General features: G+C 36.0%; 1 protein-coding gene across 11 annotated transcripts in view; it reads left to right on the forward strand.

The window, feature by feature from the left end:
* Positions 1-17468, forward strand: part of DNM3 (dynamin 3) — a 622348-nt gene that overhangs the window by 508180 nt on the left and 96700 nt on the right. For 7 of the 11 annotated variants that reach the window (XM_043924624.1, XM_043924629.1, XM_043924628.1 and 4 more), the window contains 2 exons: positions 6556-6667; positions 14434-14445. In XM_043924624.1, coding sequence (XP_043780559.1) covers positions 6556-6667; positions 14434-14445 — 124 coding nt within the window. The remainder of the gene's footprint in view (positions 1-6555; positions 6668-14433; positions 14446-17468) is intronic. The other 4 variants (XM_043924627.1, XM_043924622.1, XM_043924626.1 and 1 more) reach the window with 1 other exon arrangement.

Genomic DNA, 17468 nt, shown 5'->3' on the forward strand with positions numbered 1-17468 from the left:
AACAGAAATTTCTTCACTTACTCACTGAATCAATGTGAGAAATGTGGAGACTGCCCCAACCAAAAATTCAGATATCCAACTCTACTTTGAGCCAACTCATAAAATGAACCCAAGTGAGAATTTACAAATAGAGAAGTCCAGGTGGAAAATGCCTGATGATATGTTTATTAAAGTTGAATGTGTAGAGTTCCATTTAAATAATTGCTTAGTGTAACAAAATTGAATACAAAAGGAAAGAAAGAGAAAAGGAGCCTCAAAGATATGAAAACAATAATTCAGGAATAATTTCTAGGTTTGTATTTCTAGACAGATTTGCAAAGTCATGAGATATTATGGAAAGTAAAAGCTTCTAAATCCCTTAAGAAACCAAGAATTATGATTTTATTCCTAAATGTTATATATAAAAATGAATTCAAGAATGATTTGGAAAACTTTTTAATATAGTCATATACCTGTAGAACTGAAAACCACTAAAAAAAAAAAAAAAAAAAGGAAATAACAAAGGCGAGAAATAAACATGATTAAAATTTTCCTGATTGTAGAAGGTGATTTTCAAACTGGGATGAAAAATAAAAGCCTACTCTAAGGTTAGCATTTATGACAGATATTTCTTTTAAAAACTAAAACAAATAGATAAAAGCAAAAATGTAAAAGAGACAAAGATATGTCAGGCAAATGCAATTTTAAAAAAAGAGAAATTATTACAGTAATGTACAAAAAGCATATAATGAAATCAGAACAAAGAACCACCATTTCCATAAATATATAAAAATGCTCAACCTCCTTGACATGCTTCATCTCTCAATCTTGTCTGGCTCTTTGTGACCCCATGAACTGTAGCCTGCCAGGCTCCTCTGTCAATGGGATTCTCCCATTGGCAAGAATACTGGAGTGGGTAGCTATTCCCATCTCCAGGGGATCTTCCCTACCCAGGGACTGAACCGGGTCTCCTGCATTGCAGGCAGACTACCATCTGAGCCATTAGCAAAGATATTAGAACTTTGATGGAGAATAATTTTTCAATTATAAAATTATTTGCAGAGGTATTCTGAAGATGATAGTCAATATTTTTAAGGGTGTGAGGGTAGTCATTATTCAATAAGTATTTATTGAATACTCATGAGCACTAGTCACTTAGTAAGAACTAGGATGATAGTGTAATCAAATCACCCCATCCAAAATGCCTTTCCACCCACTCCAGTACTCTTGCCTACAAAATTCCATGGATGGAGGAGCCTGGTGAGCGACAGTCCATGGGGTCGCAAAGAGTCGGACATGACTGAGTGACTTCACTCACTATATTTGTTTTAATTTAAGAAAATTTATTTTTGTGTGTTTTATAGGCTTTCTCCTAATATGAATGGAGTATTTTTTCCATTTCAAAGTTATTGGGAGTATTGAGAAAAGTCATTGATTTTTGTAATTTGTCCTGTAGTCAATATTAGTCTTTTAAGTAAGAATCTTATTAATTCTTGTGGTGTTTTGTAAAAACCACTTGAATTTTCCAACTCTTCTTAAGTTAATTTTGTTGATTTATATTTTTTAGTATATTATTAATTATCTCTAGGTTCTTAGTTTTGACATAGGATCGCATAAAGTATTTGATTCTAATTTTCTCAATCTCATATATTTGTGGGTATGTATTCTATCTTTTCTCATTTTTGATCTTGTATTACTTTTGTCTTCTCCCCTAGTTAAAACCATAAATTCATTATCTATTACTAAAAGGAAAATACTCATGGATGTTTTTATCCTTTATATTATCTTAATATTTCCTATTTTATTAGTTTTGGCTTTAATCTGTTAATTTCCTTTCTTTCTATAGATGAATATTAACATTTTTATCTTTTTTCTCTAAATGATGAGCATATTTAAAGCCATAAATTTTCCAAAGCACAGCCTTTGTTGTACTTCATTGGTTGGGTATGATGTATCTATATTTTTTAATTGCTTTCTAAATAATTTATAATTTTGTTTTTGTTTCTTCTGTGATACAAAGATTATCTAAGAATGTGCTTTTTTTTTTCTTGAGTCTTCTTTTTAGAAATTCATTTTTTCTGTTTTTTTTTGCTTTATGACCAAAAAATGTGATTCATAAAATTTCTATTTTTTTAAATTTCTTAAAGCTGATATTGCATATATGTACAAATCCAAGTATATGACAGACTTTTGTAAATGATTTGTTGATGATGAAACAGTCTTTATCTTCTTAAATGATAAAGGAATCTATTAAATTTTCTTCATCAGTTGTATTATTTATTTCTTTTGTGCATTTACTTTTCTTTTATCCACTATGTTTAATTTGAAAAAACCATATTAAAAGCTTTCCATATTTATACTTTAATTAATTATATGCAATAGGTATATCGAGTTTATTTTACATTTTTAAGTAACATTTGCTTCATTTAGTTGTCTACTATGTTACTTGGTGCAAACAGGTTTAAGAGTATTTTCCAGTCTTCGTAAATTGTACTTTATATCATTATATAATATTTCTGTTTATCCTGTTCAGTTCTTTTAAATTCTATCTTGCCTATATTAATATTGCTGCTCAACGCAGATTTTTTCTTTGTTTTCTGTTTGCCTGATATCTCTTTACTTGTTCCTTTATTTTTGCAAATAACATAAAATTGGGCTTTATTTTTTTAACCTACATTAACTGTTTAGCTGACAGAATTCAGTTTACTTTTATTAATTTGGTAATCAATATACTTGATTTTATTGCTATCATTAAATTTTCTTATTCTGCTGTATCTTTTCTTAATTTTCTATTGATTTTATCAAGAGGCTATTAATTTTCCTTGTATTTTTTTTTAAATTGGGGAGTTCTACTGTAGTTTTTATTTTACTAGTATTTAAACTCATCAGTACATAGCCCTATTATTCCATGAGGCAAATTATCAAATATTTCTCTCTCAAGACACTTTCTTCTCCTATTTCTCTTCTTACCCACTTCTTCCAACAATATGAGAACTCTGGGATCTTTTACTTCTCCACTATTCACCCCTGCATCCATCAGAGGAGAACTTGGGCATATCTTTATCTCCTTTCACTCTCCCTCAAGTTTTAGACTATTTGAATTTCTGTTGCAGAACTTTTCTACTTTAGGAGTTTGTATTGAGTCCTTATATTGCAGGTCTTAGATGATCTATCATTCTTTATTGTGATTTGACTCTGAATATGACAAGTTTTGTTGCTCACCAGTGTTTTCTCTTCTCTTAGTTTTTCTTCACCTTGAACATTCTCTACAGGTTCATTGAGTGTTGTTGTAATCCTAATACTGCTTTAAGATCACCCTCAAGTTTGGGTATGTGGTTCTAACCTGGCTGGATGTGGGACTCTGAGTTTGCAGTCCTCTTAAGAATCCTTGAATATTATTTCATTGCTTTCTACCTTTTGAATGCTCAGTCCAGTGCCAGTCTAATTCTTTTTCCTTTTTAAGCAACTTGCTATTTCTTTATAGAAGACTTTTCTTTATCTCAAAACCCAAGATTCATTTTAGCACATGCCTGTGTCATATCTTTTCTCACCAATTCTACCTGAAACAGTGTTTTCAATGTACAGATTTCAGTCTTTCTAAAAATCAGGCTAAATTTTCTTTTTAAAAAATAGTTTCTGTTTTATAATTATTTTTCTCCTCCTATCTTCCTTTTCTTTTTTTGGACCTCCTATTATTTACAGGTTAGTTGTTCTGGTTCTTTCCTCCACACTTCTCTTTCTTTATATATTTTTAACTCTCCTACTGAATCTTAAAATCTACTAATTCTATTCTCAAGATCCATCATCCTTTCCTTCAACTTACTCAACATCTTAACTTAAAAGTCTTTCTTTCTTAGTCCTATAAGTCTTTTTTAATGCTCTCTTGTACCTCTTCAAATACTTATTATTAGTTTATAACCCCCAACCATTCTCCATTGTTGATAGACTGCTCTGGTTGCCTTATTTATTCTTTGTTTCCTCTAGCTGTTAGACCTCAGTGCATGTCCTTTTATTTTCCTTTGCTCATGGTGGCACAGAACCAACTGGTGGATACTTTAAGTGAACTGGTCCCGTGAGTGTGGGGAGGAACAAACATCGAAGTCTTCATGGCCAGAAGTGGGCAATTTATCAGTTTCCTTTTGAAACACCTGGAGAGAGCTTTTCTTCCTCACTAGATTAGAAAAAACTCAGTCCTTCCATACTTCCTTACAGAAAAAACTCAGTCCTTCCATACTTCCTTACAGCCAGAGGATTGAGAACACTCAGCAGTCCTATGATTATTGAGGGTTCGCTCTACTAAGGGGCTTCTACATGCTAGTCCTTGTCTTAAAGTTCTCCTGCTATGGTCCCAAAGTTTTTTTTCATCCCAGAGCAAGAAAGTACCACAGCAGTTATCTAGCTCACACCCTCTACCAGACTACCAGTCCTAATGTCTTCTTGACTTAAGAGTATGTATTTGACCTGAGTTGGAAGTAGAGAGGAAACAAAGCACACTGAAGCCACCATCTTTCTGAATCCTTTGCAAATATAATGATGAGCATAAATTGATATATTCGATACACTACTTAATACTGCTTATAGGCTGGTTGGGAAGATAGGTGTTATCAAAATTAAATAGAAAAGAGAGAGAAAAAGAAACCCACATGTAATACTGAAATCAAAGCTATGATTAGTACTATCAAGGAAAGGTAAATAAAAATATGAAAAATGTATGAAAGAGGAACGACTCCTGTCGTTCAGGGAAGTAATGTCTGAAGAAGCCATGATTAAGCTGAGATACCAAGAAAGAGTAGGAGTTAACTGTGTAGTGAGGGAAGGACAGAGAGCTGCAGCCAGAGATAGCAGTTTATTCAAAGACTTTAGGGGTAAGCATGCCATATTTGAGGAGGTAAATGGTAAGCATGGCAGAAAAAGCAAAGAACAGAGCATGAAAAGAAGCTAGAGAGGAAGGTCATGGTGGGCCGGACTGTGAAGGGCTTTGTAGGCTATGATAGCAAGTGGTCTTTTCCTAAAAGCAAGTAGTATTGGGGTGTTTTATAACTGGGGTAAAAATATCTGATTCACATTTTCAGAAGATAATAAAAATTCCCAGGAGAGAACAAATTTAAAGTGTCCAAGTGATGCTCAGAGACCAGTGAGGAGGCTATTGAAATAGCCCCAAAGAGAGAGAGTAATAAGATGATAATCACTCTACAGGTTGTACACTTTTAGGTAATAAAATCTAAGGAGGTAAATGAGAGTGTGGAAGATGTCCACGGTGCCTCCAAATTATAGGCATTATGCTGATGTTGCATGAAATGGGAGCATCAAGTTGGAAACCACCAGTTCAGTTGTTCACATCAATGCCTTTGATATTAAAGTGAAGTCAATGAGCAGTATGAGTCTGGGGCAGCTCTAGACAGGGGATGTAAATATGTAAGTCATCTGGATTAGGTGTAAACTGAGACTCTTGGGCATGAATGAGAACACCTTGGGAGAGAGAAGAGAAAAGGATTGTTAATCTTGTACCTTGCTAGTATCTGTCTAAATTGAATTATATTCTCTGGAAAAATGGCTAGAATTATCTTTATGTATCATTGTCTTGAAAAATGATTCTGTAACTCCGTTTATAGGAATCTATCCTCAGAAAATAATGATAGTAAGGTAGAAAGACAAAGGCTTATGGATAAAAATATGTAGTTAAGTATTATTTATGATTGCAAATAAAGGAAATTACTTATTGTTAGAAAGTCAAGAAAATTATCATATATTTATGTTAATGAATATTATACCATTATAATTTGATATTTATGAAGATGTAATAGCATAAGTATATGACCATGATATGCTAGTAAGTGAAAAGGACACAAAATTGAGAGAACATCAACTGGATGAAAAATGCATAGAACAAAAGAATATAAAGAAATAAGTTTATCTGTCAATAGTAGAAAATGGATGATTGTATCCAGTTTTATACTTTTATCTAGTTTCCAAATTATTCAAGTATTACATCTTGTGTATTATTTTATTATTAGGAAAGGACATATAAAATTATAATATTGACCCAGTTATAAATATGAACTTCATAGGCAATTTACTCTGTTAAATACTGGTTAATGTTCTTTCCTTTTCACAATATTGATGAGCACTTCTGATTTGAATCCAGCATAGAATTTTTAGCTTTTGAGATATTGCCATAATTCAAAAATTTTATGAGCCATTTAGACTTTTAAATTAACTTTGCAAACTTATATAACTACTAGGCGATGGCAAGTCCGTTCCCCTCAGAACAGTCCCCCATCAGCTGGCACTCAGTGAGTCATACTGAGAGCATTTCTAGTTCCTTCTCTTTCTACTGCTTAGCAGTACAGATGACTCTCAATTCTTTATGAGGGTGTTTTAATTGTATAATACATACATATAGGAGCTTGTTAATTACTTTAAATGCAATAGATTGTTGTTTTTCATTAATGACTGTTAGATAGCCCTCCACTTGTACTGTCATTTGTATCATCATTGTCTGTAGGGATATGAAATCATATTGATTTTGGTTCAAAACTAAAAAGCTTGATTTTTTCTTTTTTTTTTTAACTCCAGGAATGTATACAAAGACTACCGCTTCCTTGAGCTGGCATGTGATTCGCAGGAGGATGTAGACAGCTGGAAGGCATCTCTACTGAGAGCTGGAGTTTATCCTGATAAATCTTTAGTAAGTGGATTGATCTCTTATTTTTAAATTAGTAACCATGTTTGAGAAAGCATAATTCAACATACTTTATGCTGAAGGAACTAGTTCTCAGTTGACTTAATTAATTTGGCATAGTTTTAACTTTTTACTTTGCTTATATTTCTTTTTATCCATTAGACTTCTATTTTAAGAAGTTTACCAGTATATTTGTTAAAGAAAATGCCCAACTTTGCCCTAAAACCTAATGTATGTATGTAATCTCAAAGCATGAGAGAGTTTCTGTTTTAATTTAAAATTTTATTTTCCTTTTTATGTTATTCTACAGTATACTATTCTATAGTATTCATTTAAGCAGTTTATAACATTCTTTATGTAGTCATAGTATATATATTATTAGTCATAACACTTTTTCATATTCTTTAAAATATAATTTTTTATGAAAAGATACCTCCTTTCATTATGTCTGTAGTACCAGTATCCAAAATTAAACTCTGGTTAATGTCACTGTAAGTAAAAAAAGAACAAAAAATATTATATTGCTAGTCCCACTTATCTTTATTAATATACTTCAAGTGTCTTGGAGACACTTCTCTCATTCAAGTTAATAAACAGATCTTCTATTTGTGTTCTTTGGAAAATGTAATATTACACAGACTAGTCTGGATTTAAACTTCAGAATTCCCACCCAACATATGTACACTCAGCATTAAACAGACTCTGCAGATGTGTGGTTCTCACTGCTTCCTTGCTACCCCTGAGATATTGTACTAGCCAGGTTTCCCCTAGAAGTTAAGCACCGAGACTGAGCTTGGGGGGATTTACTTCATCTTGACCTTTGTGGCCCTTAGATTAGCCGTAGATTAGTTTATACGACTGCCCATGCACAAGCTGGGTTATTTCTCGGCCCCAAATAGGTATAAAGTTCTTCTCAAGGGAAAGTCTGAGATGTGAGCACATTGTGCGACAACTGAAGCATCTGGAGGGGATTTCAGACCTGACCATATCCCTGAGGTTACACTGGAATTTAACAGAGTTCCAGAGGTACAGGATAGAGGATTCGTGCCAAAACATTCTCTTCTATGCTGTTATTTTAGTTTTCATGTAGACCTCTTAACCCCATCTCTACCTCCACTTGTCTGGTTAGTACCTAAAACACTGAATCCCCATGACACACCCTGTGCCCTCCAAATGGGGTGAAACCAGACTCTTTCCAGGTGATATGTAGGTCAGGGGTATCTTTGATTTTTGTTGTTAGTTCTAATAGTTACTTATTACTCTGTCCTATCCATTGACGGCTGTGTGTTTAATGTTACAAATGTTCTCTATTAAAAAATGCACATATACTTAATGTTTTATTCATTCATTCTGCAAAAGCCTGCTGAGCCTGTGCTTTTCGCCAGCTATCTTTCTGGACACTAGTGATGCTGAAGTGAACAGTGAGGTCCTGCCCCTCAAGGAACAGACATTAGAGTGGATGAATAACTGTGTAACTGTAAACTGTTATTTGTTAGAATGATAAGTTCTGTAAAAAATTAAAGGGACAGACTGTGAGAATGAAGATCAAGTGAGTTTTATTTTAGTAAAGGTAATTAGGGAAAGCCCCCTTGATTGGAGTAGGCTCCTGAAAGAAGTGGGAAAGTAAATGATGTGAGTGTCTGATGGGGAGTGCTCAGGGCAGAGGGCTAGCAAGTACAAAGCCAGCTCAATGTCTTAGAGCACCAAAGAGTTACAGTGTGTCTGGACAAGTGAAGGCACTTGATAATTTCCAGAAGTGGTCAGTGGCAAGATTACATAGGCCTTGAAGGAAGTGACAAGCATTTGTGCTCTATTCTAGGTGAGATGGGAAGCCATTGGAGGGTTTCAAGCCAGTTAGTGACATGATAAGATTTACATTTTTATAAGGTTGCTATGGCTGAGTGTTATGAGAAGCAGCTCAGCATGTGGGATTAAAGCACAGGCTTTAGCATCAAACTGTGTAAACTGAAATTTCTGATGCTCACCTACAAGCTTGTATAGCCCTTTTATTTTTCAAGATTCCAGTGTCTAAAATGGGGTAACAAGAATCATCTGCGGCATCGTTGACAGGGTTAAGTGAGATAATGTAGGGAAAGCACTGGACAGGGTAAACATAAGTTAGCACTCCATTTTTATTTATGATGATGATTATTATTTTCATTGTAGATTACTTATGTAAGTAAGTACAAGAGAGTTAAAATATTGTGGATATTTATAATATAGTCCCAGTGTGATTGTGAAGACTTTATGATATTTTTTGTCTTCTAAATGTGCTTGGTTATATAAAATGTCTGCATGTGTATATGTGTGTGTGTGTGTCTTCCTTCCAAGAAACTGTAATGTTTGTGAAAATGTTTTCTTAGGTCATGATTTTGTCAACTAAATTTATTTTAAATGTACTTGACAAGTTTGCTATTAAAAACAATTATGCAATGCCTCTCTTGTGAGGGAAATACTGTCTTGGGAAAGCAAAATTACCCTTCCCTCTGTGAACTGTTTTTACAAACCTGAAATTTCATTTATTCATAGCTCTACACAAAAGGAGATACTCAATAAAATATTTGCTATTTTTTCTTAGAATGCTAAATTTTAAGCAAATCTAGAATTGTCCTACACAAACTGTTTTGATTCTTTTACATCATTTTTATTTGCTGATTAACATACATTTGCTACTATTGCTTGGAAAGTCGAGACAAAGGGGCTTTTTACCACATGCCAAAGACATGACAGGAAATTAAACTTGGCAGTATGCCATGAACATTGCTTTTCTCAGCTTTCATCACAAACAATATTTGCATTTCTTCTGCACCATGTAGTTCTGCAGGTTATACTACACAGTTGCTTGACTTTCAGATGTTTCAGTGGCAGCTAACTAGTGAAAGCAATCTAAGTAGGGTACTTATCTAAACATTGCATTTTAGAGCAATCTTAGGTTTGGGGGAAGTGATACTTCTAGGTACAACTATTCTTAATTTAGAAAAATCTGACAAGTCAGAGTAACCTAATAACACATGGCTCTTTCTAAGTAAATTTTTAGAATTTCTGATGTTTCTGTTTTTGTATCACTAAACCATTAAGTCAACAGCACACCAGTCAACCCCTACCCTTATAATGAAACGTTCATGTGTCATACATATATATGAGTCAAGATCAAAAAAATTTTGCTTTTTACATGAGACATCTCTATTCTAACTGGAAAAAATTCTACATAGGTCATTTTTCTAAATTGTATAAGTTTGGATTCATTTAGATAAATATCCATCACGCAAATCTGGATGAACTGATGTTTAGAATAATTTTTTTTGTCCAAACTAAGGTTGAATACTTTTTTATAACAAGCGTTTCCTCATCATATCTTTTTCCATCATGTCCACATGGTGAAATGTTTTTTATGTCACTCATAATATTCTGCTACTCTCTTCCTTCTGGCTTTTAGGTCATTTCTCTTGGGGTTTTCTACAAATTTTTCTTCTTTCTTTCCTTTCCTTCCATCTTCTCCCACTTCCTTCCTTCCCTTCATCCATCACTGTTATGTGGACTCTGAAGATTCAAAGATTAAGAAAAAGGAGGCAGTTCTTACTTTATAGGAGTTCCAAGTCTAGTGGAAGAGAGAGATGCAAATAAATAGCTACTGTACAATGTGAATAAAAAACTGGTGGTTATCTATATAAAGCACAACAGCCCAACTATATTCCCATGTACGTTTTCTAATTACCTTCTGTTTTCTAATCATTGATATATTCTATTTTACCATGTTCATTTTCTAATTACTTTCCGGTCTCTTAAACTTTCTGGACCTAAAGCTAAATGCAGACTTCTTATCTGAGCATCGTGGTATGTGACCCTAAAATGGAAATGAGTCCTGAGTTTACTTTCCCACTATGCCACTGACTTACTCTGTGAATGTAGACATAATATCTCTGACCCAGAACTCTGGCATTCTACCATCACCTGAGCTTTCTGAGCAGCAAGAATATTTTTAAAATATATTTAAACCTGAATTTGAATTTAACAGAATTTTATTTTTTATTTCTATTTCCTTTGGCCACTAAATTGAAATTATACTCAGTATGAAATATATAAGTATGAAATTAATTAAGTACATAGGAATTTACATAGTTTCAAAGTGAAGTTGTTTCTAAAGGGATTAATAGCTTTTTGTTTTTGTTTTTTACTGATGAGATATTCCCTCAAAGATTTGGGGAAAGTTAAAACAGGAGTAGGGACTGAAAATGAGTCCCCCTGAAAATGAGTTCCTCTGCTAAGATTATGACTAACCTCTCTATCCAACACTTTATTCCCTTTCTTGTTCTGCACCATTTCCCCATCAAGATTAAGCAGCATCAAAAAGTGTGTGTGTGTGTGTGTGTGTGTGTGTATCAATAGCTACAGGTCACAATTTCATAATTTTAAAACTTTAATAATATTGTGATCCATGTACATAAATTTTTCCTCTAAGTGTAAATAGAAATAAGTGTGAATTTAATTAAATACCTAAAGAATGTCATATAACAAATGGCTGATTTTCCTGGCACAGTTTTGTCAGCTCACATTATGACTTTATATATAAACATGAAGAAATTCCAGATTCTTCTGTGCATTGAAGTTAGGTAGGCTTGAAGTCAAATCCACTTGTGTTGGAACCCCTACCCTTCCACTTATGTGCCATGTGGCTTAGGCAACTTATTTCACTCTCTGGTTTTTTATTTCTTTTTAAACTCAAAATAATAATTTCTTCCTCGTAATGATTTTGTAGGATTAAATGAATACTATTGCACACCACATCCAGCTTGGTGCCTTCACCTGGAAGAAAGTACTCAGTGCCATGTAGACTTTAATATTGATGTTGACTATCATTAATGTGTCCGTGAAGCTGTACTCAGATTTGTAGTTCCCTTTTCTTTGCAAACTATCAGTGAGATTTGGGGAGAATCTCCCCAATTGTTGGCTGAGGATACCAAACTGTTTAGGAGAGCCTTGAGATTATGCTGCCCTGTGGACAGATTGGTCTCAAAGTCTCCATCATTTAGTCAGGAGTGAGCCATAGAAGCTGTCAGGGAAATGAGAGTCCACGAACCTCCTCCCCTCAGATTCTGGCCGTCTGAAAGGTGCAGCTGCAAATCTCTGCGTAGCCTAGAAACAGATGTGGTACAAATTCAGTTTTGTGTATCTGTTAAGACACACACCTCAGAAGTTTTTACAAGAGTTATTTTTTTTAGCTATATAGACAGATGGTCCTCCTGTCTAGTAGATGATTTCTTTTTTAACTTAATTTTTAATTGGAGGCCAATTGTTTTACAATATTGTGTTGGTTTCTGCTATACATAAGCATGAATCAGCCAGAGGTATATGACCCTCCCTCTTGAACCTTCCTCCCACCTCTCACCCCATCCCACCCTCCTAGGTTGTCACAGAGCAACTGTCATTTTTCATCTCTTAAGAAATCATATACCATCTAGACAGTAGAAACAGCAGCACCCTGGAACTTCACTATACCTCTGAAGTCAGGACTCTCCCAGTCATAATTCATGCTTTTAAGGACTGCCTTGGAGGTTGAAACCATCCCATAATGCACTCTCTTAAGGATATGAGAAAGTCCTTTTGGATAGACTTTACAACCAAATCTTTCTCTGTGGCAAATAACAAATCAGGGAGAAGGTATCTGTTTCACTCTAGGGGGAGGAGAGGAATGGACACAGAGCCCTGTAAGTATTTATTAATATGGTGATGACCACTCCCATGTATTTACTCAGCAGTCTTGTGTACAAGATAGAAAACGCCCATATTCGTCCCACTCCACATAACTTTATTCTTAGCTTATTCAACAGTGCTTCCCACAGAAATTAGAGCAGCTCCATGACCAATAGTTTTTTTTCAATGAAGGGACTTTCTAAATATAAATGCTGCCATACAGAGTAGTGGAGGAATTATAGAGAATTTACAGTTCACCAGTCATGACTGCTATGCCTCTCTCAGAATAGACAACTGGGGAAATGATTGAAGGAAATAAGAAATGGCAAAGCCACACCACGTCTTTCACTTGTATGTTTCTCGTATTTAAGGATTAAGGCCCCCTACTCGGTGACATCACTGTTGCCACTACAAACAGAACCATCTGCCACCGAGCAGGGAAGCCAGCCATTCCCTAATGTGCAAAAATACTTGGTTGAACTCCTGAAACTTATTTGGTAGATCAAAAGCTGCACTGCTCTGGAATGCAATAAACCCCATCTGTTTGAGGTATTTTCAGCACTACTGCACTTCTTTGGAGAACCAAAGTCCCATTATTCTCTAAAATAGTATTCTATTCCTGATAAAGTTCTCTCTGGGGATCTTTATTGTCTTATTGAACCATTGGCATAGTCTTTACAAAAGACTCCTTTTCCCCTGATTTCATTCATTCTGGTACCATTTTTTATGTCTCATATAAGCCAGGGATGTTAATGGTTATATCATGGCCACTCACAATGTCAGGAATCTTCTCTATGCTGTTTTATCAGTGTCTTTAAATTTACATTTTTATTCAATTTGATGGCCTCGATGGTCCTTGAATTAGACATCCTCCTCCCCGCCCACCCCACCCCCTCCCCCGCCGGCCCAGAGTCACCAGCTGGCATTGTTTTCCAGAAAATACACTCTCCTGCAATCATTCCCTTACTGCTCTCCAGAAAACTTTTGTATGTATTACTTCCCCACACACATCCTCTCTTAAAACTAAACGCCAGATCTCCAGCCCAGCCTGTTACTCCACACCCTGTGCTCAGGCTTCTCCACACAGGCACACACTCCACTCACAGCTCTCTTCCACTCTGCATCTCAGTGGAGAGAGACATTCTTCCTGGGCCCCTTGTGAGGAGAGTTCAGATCTGTTCCCTGCCCATATCGCATCACGTCTCCCCCACAGGATCTGACCTTGCGAGGACTCAGGCTGCCCTGGGAGTAATGAATCACCGTTTTATTTTTTTAAGCCATATGTGGGTTAAATTGTTTGATATAAATCATACTCCCGCCGCTCCAGTTTGAAACAAGACAGCCATTTGCCTGCTGCCTGTTGCTGGCTGCTCTCTGTGTCTCTATCCAGAACGTCCCTTTTAGAAACGACTACATTTTTGTGACTAACCTTTCCAGACCCATTTTCTTGAATGTGGACCAGTGTTTATTTTGGCTTCCTCCCCACTATACAGTTTTCACTTCTCATGCCAGCCCAAGACCAAACTCGTAATTTATGAAATAAAGGAATGGTACAGATGGAGGTTGTAACGTGGTCTGCTTGCCCTGTCTCCCCAGAATCACTCACTCCTTTCCTCTGCTCTTTTTCTTTTTTTTCTTCCCCCACCTTCTTTGAAACCAAGGATGCAGTGTTTGTTTAAAAATGCATTGGCTGATGAAATTTTCCACTGCTTGGCATGTTGGAGGAGGGGCTGTCAGGAAAGGGCAAGCCGACATACTAAATACTTTGCCTTTCATGCTAACAGTTCACTTATTACCAATTCAAACCAATGCTTTTTGGCCAGGTTCCCGGTACTTCAAGTATTTCAAGTAGAAAGAAAGGGGGAAATCTCTGTCATAATTTTCTAGTGTTATAAATGTATGACTTCCCTTAATGTAAGTAGAATCTTTGACTCGTCCGAGTTTTGGGTGCTGTATGTATGAATGGGATGTCAATGAAGAGTTACTTATTTTGATTTTGATCTAGCATGAAAAACCTCATGATAAATTAAATTTGTTTAACATATTTCTTTTTTTTTTTTTCCTTGCGGCTACATGCACAGGGGAACAACAAAGTAAGTTCTTTGTCCTCCTGCAGCTCCTCTGTCTCTTCAGTCCCCACTCCCCTCCTGCATGTGCCCTTGGTGAGAGTGTTTCTGTGCTTTGAAATGACTGTCTGTGACAGTACACAAATGATAGAGGGTGTGCAAATGTCAGAGAGAACAGAGCTTGGACTACCATCGTGGCGGTTCATTTTTGACCTTTTGGAAAGGAAATATTACGTTCCTCAGGGCTGGTTATTGGACAGTTCAGAGAGGTTGTTTTTAGAAGGAAAGAGGGCAACACTGAGAGCAAAGATGATGGTTTAATAATGAGCACTCTTCTGCAGAAAGGGTACGACCGTCTGATGAAACTCAGTGCAGCTGACGTTTTTGACCAAAAATCAAAGCTCTCATGTTAATGTGCAGTTATAAAAACCCCAAACTGAAGTCTTAAATAGCAGGATGGCTGGCTTTGTTGGTGAAACCGAACTAGATCAGTGCTCTGGCTTTGAAGGTGCCTTAAAATGGATGGAGGAGGGTGGGGTCAACATTTGCCTTGGCTTCTGCGCGCTTGATGTATTCCAGCTGGATGGAGACCGGAGGGTGTGGGGAGTGGAGGGGGAGACTGAAATGTGTATGATTTGTGAAACCAGGCAACATACACACATGGTGGAAACTATTTTAATGTTGTTGTTGTAATAGATAAATGAGTAATTTAGTAGTTCATAGGGTGACTTGCTTGTTAAAATTTTAATTTAACTTTTCCAGAAGATTAGAACTATTTCTCACTTATATTAGGTATGTAAGAGTAATGTAGTTAGTGAAGATGGTCTTAAGTTTAGCAGGGCGATTTGTTTTTCATATTTTTTTTCCGATGGAGAATTATTAGCTCTTTATCCTACCAGGTGGCCCACTTAAAATAGGCCTCATTGAATACAATAAGAATTGAAAAGAATCTGTTTTATAAGGGTCTGCCTGCATATTTAAGCCAGCTGGAATTCATCAAAATCGCTATTCATAAGCCATACATATAGAATTTAAAACAAATGTGGGAAATCTTGCAGTTTAATTTGATGGAATGTGCTATTATGGAATAAGTTGATAGAGTTGGTATTGAAAATGTGTCACTTTATAAATTTATATCTTGCTATAATTGCTTATGACCCAACTAATAATATTTAATGAAGTTAAAAATAATATTATAAAATCACAAGATAGGCATTTGTGAAGGACCCAGGCGGGTGAACTTAGCCCACTAAAAGTTTACTTTTTAATACAGAGGTATCTTATAAAATTGATTAAAGATTTCTTCTACAAGTAAAGGATAATATTTCTAACTAATATTGTCACTATTGGGGAAAAAACCGTTTGGACAAAATTTTAGTTCTACCACCATATGCTGTATTTTGTTTCTCTTTGGTCCTAGTCACACATTATACTAACTTGCTGTCTAGAATTTCATGTGCTGCATCTCTTAATTGTTTAAATTGCCTGAGTTATGTGAGTGCACTAATAGCAAGCCTATGCATGCTGAGGATCAGGCAATCAGCTGCTGATATTTTAGGGAGGTGCTAACCCTTAGATCATTCAAGAAGCATTTTTTTTTTAATTGGAGGATAATTGCCTTACAAAGTTGTGTTGGTTTCTGCCACACAACAACATGAATCAGCCATAAGTATATGTGTATATATACATACATGTTGTGTCCTTAGTCGCTCAGTCGTGTCCGACTCTTTGCAACCCCGTGGACTGTAGCCTGCCAGGCTCCTCTGTCCATGAGGATTCTGTCCAGGCAAGAATACTGGAGTGGGTTGCCACACCCTCCTCCAGGGGATCTTCCCAACCCAGGGGATTGAATCCAGGTCTCCAACACTGCAGGCAGATTCTTTACCGTCTGAGCCACCAGGGAAGCCGATAGATAGATAGATAGATATAGATAGATAGATAGACAGATAGATCGATCGATCCCCTCCCTCTTGAACCTCCCTCTCACCCAGCCCCATACCCGCCTCTAGGTCATCCCAGAGTGTTGGGCTGGGCTTCCTGTGTTATATAGCAATCAAGAAGCATTTATGATTTGCGTCTGTCATGAGTGATTCACTGATGACTTAAAGGCATTTTTAAAATTCCCCAAAGAAAACACTTTTCCATAGCAGGAGTCATTCATTTGTTCTTCGAAGTAATGAAATGCTCAGTTTAATAGAATTTACTGATTCTTTCAAATAATTATACAATGAGTGATAAAACTCAGATGTTCTAAGCTGCTGCTCCTTAAGGCTAACTCTTGGATGATGCAGAAGGCCCTCCAGAGTCTCCCAGTGCCTGGAGCCCCCATCTGCACTGCGAACATTTGGTACAGTGCTGTGGGGGATCTTTGGGTGCCAGTTAGAGTGTTGGCTGAAGCGTGCCAATGATGCAAACACTTACCGTTTTGATTTTTAACTGATGACCTACTTCGGAGGGACTGATGTGTATTGCCCTTATGCTTTAATTCTTGGTTGCTTATGTTATGAATAAATAATAGTTTGTGAAAAAAATATAAGGCTAATACTTTTAAAATATGATCATTGTACTGACCATGGACTCTGGCACAAAAGAGGCTTCTCAAATCACAGACGGCACATCTGCATGCTATTTTCCTTTTGCTTAGAATTTCAGTATAAATGGACAACACTGGAATACAACTGTGCTGTCTCCAGAGTATAGATCTGGAATCTTCCAAAGGAGAATATGAGATTCTTTTTTCCCTCTCATGCTAGAATGCTTGTTCTGCATTGTCCCAAAGGCAACACACCTGTTTGTTGCCTGCCATATACGTGAGCCAGCTGTAAAAGGTGACTGATTTCAGACTCACAAAGGCTAATTGTTTATTTTGTGAATAGCATTTCATTATTTATGATACTAACCAGATACTAGAGAGAATGAAGCTTGCTCAATTAATGTTTCTTTAGATGAGCAGGATGCATGGATTCATCTTCCTTCATACATGCACACATATACATACATACACGTATATTATAAGGTGTATGGAGCAATTCTACTATTCATTTTCTCAA

Source organism: Cervus elaphus, chromosome 14 (assembly GCF_910594005.1).
Source record: "Cervus elaphus chromosome 14, mCerEla1.1, whole genome shotgun sequence".
Taxonomy (NCBI): Eukaryota; Metazoa; Chordata; class Mammalia; order Artiodactyla; family Cervidae; genus Cervus; species Cervus elaphus.